The following is a 7,284-nucleotide window of genomic DNA, read 5'->3' on the forward strand; positions in this document are numbered from 1 at the left end:
CCCCCTCCCTTATTTTGCAAGTGCGCTTCCCTGCTGTTCCAGCTCCACTCTGTTCACCTCTCATCTCCTACGAGCTCCCCTTTTCCATTTTTCAGTCGTCCTCCCTTCATCCCTCCTCGTCCCTTCCTCCCTGTTTTTCTCTCATCTCCTCTCTACTCCTCACCCCGCCTCTCCTTACCTAAACTCCCACATCTAAGCAGCAGAAATAGAGCATGTGAAACAGAGAGAAAAAGGAGAGCAAAACAGATAGAGATTGTTGTTAGCGGGCTGAGGCAGAGCTGTCATCAGCTGAGGGATCTGAAGGTCTGTCTGTGTGGGTCTGTGCCGCGCCAATTTACGCTGAGCAGCCTAATCAAAGGGAAGAGCAGACACATTCGTACACTCACACATACACACACACACACACACAACCACCCCACCCACGGTTCCCCTCTGAAATTCTCTCTCCGCCTGTGTTCACTTGGCTTCAGGGATGGAATACATATCAATGAACTCACACACACATGTTGCCTTCAGCTGTGGCCTCTCTAGAGCTAGGGGACACACACTGTGTGCGTCCATGCAGGTTCATTAACAGGTTACCTGTAAGCTCACACACGTATACATATAGTGAGCGAGAAAGAGACAGTGGGGGGTGGGGGGGGGAAAAAAAACTTTTTTGTGAAAAAAAACGTTTTGTGCTGCTGCTGAGTGGGAATAAAAGACGAATGGGGGCAGTTACATCAGAGAGCGACAGAATCAAAGAGACAGGGATAGGAGGAGAAAAGAAGGGCAACAAGAGAGAGACATGCAGCACTGACTGTTTAAAAAAAATGAGAATTACTCCAGGGAGGTAAAGAGAAAGAGAGGAGAGAAAGAGGGAGGAAGAGCGAGAGATAAAAGACAGAGAGTGAAGCTGCTGGTCTGAGTCCAGGCCATAAGGATGGGCAACTGGCAGTTCAGAGAGAAAGACAGAGAGGGTGAATGAGAGATGCTGTGGGGGGGCTGCAGAGGAGGATAAGGGGAAAGAAAGCGCTCCACCACCACACCAACGCAATTAGTAGGCGTTCATGCTGTGTCTTTCACAGTGGAACTGGTTCACTGGCCAGCTGCATCCATCTCCCCACTCCTGCACACTGCTGCCAGCTTGCTTTCGTGTCTGCAGAGCTGCACAGAAACACTCTGGCACACTCAAAAAAAGATGCATGTGTACAGCACATACTACATGTGAGCTCCCAGCTGCAATAGACCTGTACATCTTGTATTGCAGCTTTTGTGTACATAAAAACACATAGTCATGGTTTCCTATGACAGTTTGGACAGAACATAAAGGCTTATAGTCTTCAGTGCTAAGGCCAATGTTGCAGAGGGAAGACCTCAAAACTTCTGGCACAGCTCATTTCTTTTCAAACCTCTCTGTGTGTTTTTTTGACTTGAATTCGTGTCACTCTTTCCTCCCTTTTTGCACAGGACCTGTAAGATAGTTCAGTTCACCACCTAAACCACCAACACCACTTCTCAGCTAGGCGAGCAGTCTATCCAGCAAGGCAAACAAAGAAGCTGTCCTAACAGCCACCTATAACTTAAAAAAAAGGTGATGACTGAAGACGGACAGGCACATCAACCAGTGGAGGAGGGTAAAAATGCTGCGCTGAGGTGGTGCTCGGAGCAATACAAGACCTTGAGAATGGCTCCGCAGAGAATAGCTGCTCCCTGCACCCGACCTGGAAATGTGTTTTTCCAACTGAGCCCCTTACTGGAAGGCAGAAGGCAGCGGCACTGCTTAACAGGAGGATAGACTTCGCTTTAGAGACTGTGTGCCTAGAGCCCAGTGCACAGGGGGGCTATTTGAAATGCAGAGCGAGGAATTTGTGTGTGCTCTGCCTTCGGATGAGTTGCTATCATATTCAGACACGTGGTGGACACTGATTGGACAGGAGCATCCCTCTGGCCACCTTGTCTGTGGGCCAAAAGGTGTGTGTGTGTGTGTGTGTGTGTGTGTGTGTGTGTGTATGTGTGTGTGATAACAACATTATCTACAGACACATCAACAGTGTGTTTGCACATTATTTGTCTGTGTGAGTGAAGAAGTTTGTCTCCAATTCAAGATGTCATTGCATCATAAAAGCAGCATCCACCATCTGGATGTACTATCTCAATGTGTGCGTTTGTGTTTAAAACAAGAGACAAAAATGAAATAAAAAAGGAAACTGTACATGATGATGTGCTTTACAGGTTCTAGATATTCTCATATTAAAAAGTTAGGAAAAAAATGGACGCAGTATTTTAATATAATGCTCTTATCTTTGGAGATGTATTTTGATGTGCATTATGACTATACATCATTGCGTCATCCTTGGTAAATGTCAGGCTTTGTTGTAATTCAGATATTAAAAAAGAAAAAAAAGATACCTCTTTTTAAGAGTGTTACTCCATTTCAACTGTGTGCACATTCAATATGTACAGTAGACGCTGTCATCATCACTCAACAGGTTGCAGATCAGGGCTCCAAGGGTCCAACCGGGAGTCAGGTCATCTCACTTCATATCTGTGTACAGTTCAGAAGTATTACTGTTAAACATTGTCATAATGTATGATTAGTTCACCTACCACAGCAACGCAGAAAGATATACATTCAATTGAGATTTTATACCACACCTGTCTGTTCGTGTATCTCAAATGTAGCCTCTTTCACTCTTCCATGCTATGTAACAATGCCCTGTACAGGGTGTCAGTTTAAGTACTGATCATATCAAAAGGAGACATATTTAAGTATTAGAGCATAAAATAAAGTGCAAAAATGCCACACCAAACTTTCTCTTTTATGAAGCTCATTATTTAATGGTGTATATAAGTATTTGATGCGGTTTAAATGTAAGATGTGATGTACTAATATAATTGTGTATAGTATTTCCTAGAGATGTTTATTTTCTATAAAATGGAATATGTTATTGCTTATAAAATGTGTTATTAAAAGAATCCATTGATGAAAAGTATGACCTTTTTTGGGAATGTCACTTGTTATAAGTTGGAGCATGCCGTTTTATTGATTTTCATGTCTTTGTTTGGAATCGATGACACAGCATCACTTTGTTTGAAATGTTTTTTGTAACGCCAATGTTAAATATACCAGCACCTTTCAATGCTGCTATGACCAATGCCTGCTCTTTTTGTCTTTCCTAAACATGCACTGAAATTAACACACTGGAAACACAATTTGGATCAGCATATTTTCTGTGTTCACCAAGTAAAAGTGATGATTAAAAATTGAAATAAATAAAAATTAATTTTCATCAAATTACTCACATCCCATCATCACCATATATGATAACAACAATGTTAAGCATTAAAAATCGAAAAATAAAAACCTACTCTAACAATCTCCATTTAAGAAAGCACATTACAGCCAACTAGTGACATTAATTAACGTTTGGCCTTTGCATACAAAAACACAAAATAATTCGGTTTTGTAAAACACTAACAGATTAATTTATTCTTTTGTAACCACTTTTCACAAAACTTTTATCCCATTTTACATAGACAACCTATTTGCATAATTTTTTGTTTAGTTTAATTACTTAATTTATCATCATGGGGTATTAAAGTCCTTTAGTCCCATTAAAATGTTAAGCACCACAGGAAACACTAGTTTTGTTTACAAAATGCTTTAATATTTACATCATAAAAGGATATAACCAAAGAACGAGAAAGAGATGAGGTCAGTTAAGGGACACACGAATAATACCTTTAGACTTGGCTGCGTCTCACTCGTCTCAATCCAACGTCTTTCACATTAGTGACACAAAAAAAAAAAAAAGTACTGACTCTGGGACAAAAACTCTTTTTTCAACAAGACTTTTTTTCACAGTCCTCTACAAATCAATAAATGGTAGTTCTCTATGAGCATGAAACTATAATGACTGAAAGAGCATTGGTCTTTATGTTGGAGGTACAAAAGTGCCAAAGGTTCAGGTTAAGGTCTGAGTTGTCTGTTGGTGATGCCAGAATTGGACACTGCCAATTTATCTTGTTATCATAGTTACATACGTGTGCAACAGTGCAAAAGGTCAACTGAGTCAGACGATGTGACGCAAACACCTTGAAACTGTCTCCATTTTGAAATTCATCACCATGGCAACACAGTACAGTAACAATATTTGGACCTGGCCAAACGCTACCACATAGACCAGGTTTTTGGGGGAGCAAAACAATTTAAAAATACTGCTTAATCAAAGTCCATAAAGATTATAAATAAATTTTAAAACATGTACACAGCAAAATAAAAAATGACCTCTATGAAAATAACTTCAAAAGCCATCTTATTACTTATCTCTTTGAAATCACCCTCACGGGGCTAGTGCAGATAGACACACAGAGCTGTACAGTGTGTCACCTCTCCTTACATTATCACCACTAAATCATGATTCAAATCAACTTTAACACTATCTGAACAACCTGCGGAAACGCTTCCCACTGAACGAGCCCACGGTTGGACCAATCCGACTTGGGTCCTTATCCTCCTACGAACTCTGCAGCCAATCAGGGCAGCCCGCCACTCCAACCCACTGAGCACTCCGGCCTATAGAAAGTGCATCTATGTCACAAAGATCGAGCGTGGAACTATACTCAATAAATGCGGGGCTAAAAGCTCTGTCATCTCTCACACACACACGCACGCACGCCCACGCACACCCACGCACACGGCTCCTCTCTGTGGAGAAACTATGTCACTGCAACACATTCTCCAAGGGGATTCAGCTGGTAAAGAGTGAGAAAAAATGCTTACTTTATTCTGGTTATAAACCATAGCAACAATAGTGTGAGCTCTACAAGTGCTTCCTGATGTGGGGTTGGGGTGATGGGAAGGACAGTACAGGAAGAAAATCCTGTCAGTTTGATGTAAATCTGGATAGTTTAATGAATCCGTTTAATAGCTTCTTTTCTGTCTGTGTGCATTTTTGTCTTTCAGAGATGTTTCTATATACACAATGTCCATGCATGTCTCTCAGCACCCGCCCCAAAATCTCTCTAGCTGTTGGTGACGGTGGTGCCGCTGCCCAGCTTGATGATCATTTGCTGGCAGTCCTGGAGGGTCCTCTTGTCCCCCAGCTTCTCCAGGGTGCGAGCTGCATCCGCCAGCATGCCCACCCTTTGGCCAGGAGCCGACAGAAAGGAGGGAGGAAGGTAGCGGCATGCCAACATTACAGCCTCTGCCTGCTCCCGCTGGCCTGGCCGCGTCTCACACTCCTCTGCACACAAAAACACAAAGAACAACGGTACCGTGGTACTTCGGGTAAGCTTTTGATGCCATCAGCCATTGCATGAACAGCAAATACAGCGATTGCTAGAGAACATATGAAGAAATTAAGGTTTGCTCTATAACAATAAAACACAGACATTAATAATATCGCAAAAAGCTAATAAAACAATTCTGCCTCACACACCTGTCTTGGCTCCGGGTGTTGCCCTGCGTCGCAGCGAGCGATCCAAGAGCTGATGTGTGCGGGTGGGACTGGCCCCTGCCATCAGCCTGGCAGTGGCTTCATGAAGAAACAACTGGAAAAAGATGGAGGGAACAGTAATGAGAAGGAGGAGGAGGAGGAGAAGGAGGGGGGGGGGGGGGGGATGAGACTCATACAGAATATTCAGCTCTACCTCAGAAAGACTTTGAAGCCTTGTGAACAATGCTGCTAAACACTTGCCTCAGGGGGGAGGGGGGGTATGATGTGTGTGTTCCCAGCTAATTTTCACAGAGAATTGTATTATGGACTGCTTGCAACTACTTGCAAAGGAAGTATTTGGATGTATGTACGCTATATATGTTATTCCAGGCATGTACAGCACATAATCTGTTTTGAAGCCTGTGCGCCACTCTTCTACATGCTCTTTTTTGAGGATTTTAAGGCACTTTCTGATAAGTCATGTTTTCAAGTGCCTGACAATGCAAACACCAATAAAGGAGCAGCACAGGTGAGTTCATCATGTTTTAATAATGTCTGTCAAGCATTTTATTTGGATGCCTGTTTATTAGACAGAAAAAATAAGATTAGAAAAATTTGACAACAAATCCCTGAAGCTGCTCACTCTGTACATACTTATATTAGCTAATTGACTAAAATGTAGTGACTAATACTGTTATACGTACTCTTCGCATTGCAGGCCTGAAGCTGTGTGCCAGCTTGCGTAGGGAGCTGAGATCCTGCTGAAAGCCTTGAAGCTCCGGTGGGGAGGCCTGGTGGACCCCTGGGGGGCCGCTGCTACTCACCAACCCTGACCCGGCAGGACTGGCCCCCTGTTGCTGCAGGCGCCACACGTTGGTCCTCATCACCAACAAAAGATCGCACAAGAGCAACTGGACAACCTAGAGGAGAGAAATGGACATGATTAGGATTAGCATTTCACTGCCATAACAACCACTGATGCAGTACAGTAACATCACTGGCGGATTACCTGGATACTGAAATGTCAGCATTGTGAGGTTAATTATCTAAAAACGTTATTTTCAGACAAAGGATATGGTTAAGAAAATAATGTGTTTCTACGACAACGGTTACTCGTTGATAATTGTAATATTAGACAGTTTGTTATTGTTAAGTAGGCAAGTCAAACTTCCGCTGTTATTCTCAAATAAAAAACAAATTGTGTGACGTGACAGAGCTCGACACAAAGTTGAAGGGCATTTTTCAACTTGAGCATGTGCGCGTGTATTTTGCGGTTAGTGGCCCAGCTCTGTGTTGCACTGCAGGTGCATTGCACTCCACTGAGACACACATGCAATGCAACTACAATGCACCACAGCTCTGGCCGTAGACATGCACACACTGTGATCTACCTATCCACCAGCATCACCATCTGCTGAACGCCAGAGGGTAGGTACAGGGGATCCGCAGTCTGTGCTTAGTATTGTGAAGTGTGTGTGTGTGTACTCTTATAGTGATTATGTATGGCCAACTGTTTTTGTTTACAATTTTATACACGCACGTGTAGGCACATCTGTCACTGTGTGCATTCGTTTTTTTATATTTCTAACGTGGATGCTGTTGCCCTCACAAAAAAAAAAAAATCACTTTAATGCCCACAAATCTGCATGTGCATGAGCCTGTGTGCGTGAGTGTATGTACCTTGTCTAAACTGGAGCTGTGACAGTGTGGTCCTAGGTTGAGGCTGTCTCGAAGCAGGGCACTGGCCTTGTCACTGTAGCTCAGACTCAGCTGGCAGTTTTCAGGCTTGGACAGCAGTGCCCGCACAGCCCTGAATGTGTTCAGACACGCCTTGGGCAGAAGACTCCTGACAGAGCAAGGGGGA

The 7,284-nt window shown here is 43.1% G+C and overlaps 2 protein-coding genes across 2 annotated transcripts in view; one reads left to right on the plus strand and one right to left on the minus strand.

Annotated features, from left to right (window-relative positions):
• Positions 1 to 3,137, plus strand: part of LOC117957774 (retinoic acid-induced protein 1) — a 49,168-nt gene extending 46,031 nt beyond the window's left edge. Inside the window, exon 5 of the mRNA XM_034893793.1 lies at positions 1,450 to 3,137. Within this exon, the coding sequence (XP_034749684.1) occupies positions 1,450 to 1,458 (9 nt within the window). The 3' untranslated portion in view covers positions 1,459 to 3,137. The remainder of the gene's footprint in view (positions 1 to 1,449) is intronic.
• Positions 3,138 to 3,630: 493 nt separating this feature from the next.
• LOC117958149 (sterol regulatory element-binding protein 1-like) lies at positions 3,631 to 7,277 on the minus strand (the record flags this gene model as incomplete). The annotated part of the gene is made up of 4 exons (XM_034894416.1): positions 3,631 to 5,228; positions 5,424 to 5,535; positions 6,125 to 6,340; positions 7,101 to 7,277. Coding segments are annotated over 4 exons (726 nt in total), but the record flags the coding sequence as incomplete, so codon positions are not given.
• Between the last annotated feature and the right edge of the window lie 7 nt (positions 7,278 to 7,284).

The sequence above is a fragment of the Etheostoma cragini genome, chromosome 15 (assembly GCF_013103735.1).
Source record: "Etheostoma cragini isolate CJK2018 chromosome 15, CSU_Ecrag_1.0, whole genome shotgun sequence".
NCBI classification, from domain to species: Eukaryota; Metazoa; Chordata; class Actinopteri; order Perciformes; family Percidae; genus Etheostoma; species Etheostoma cragini.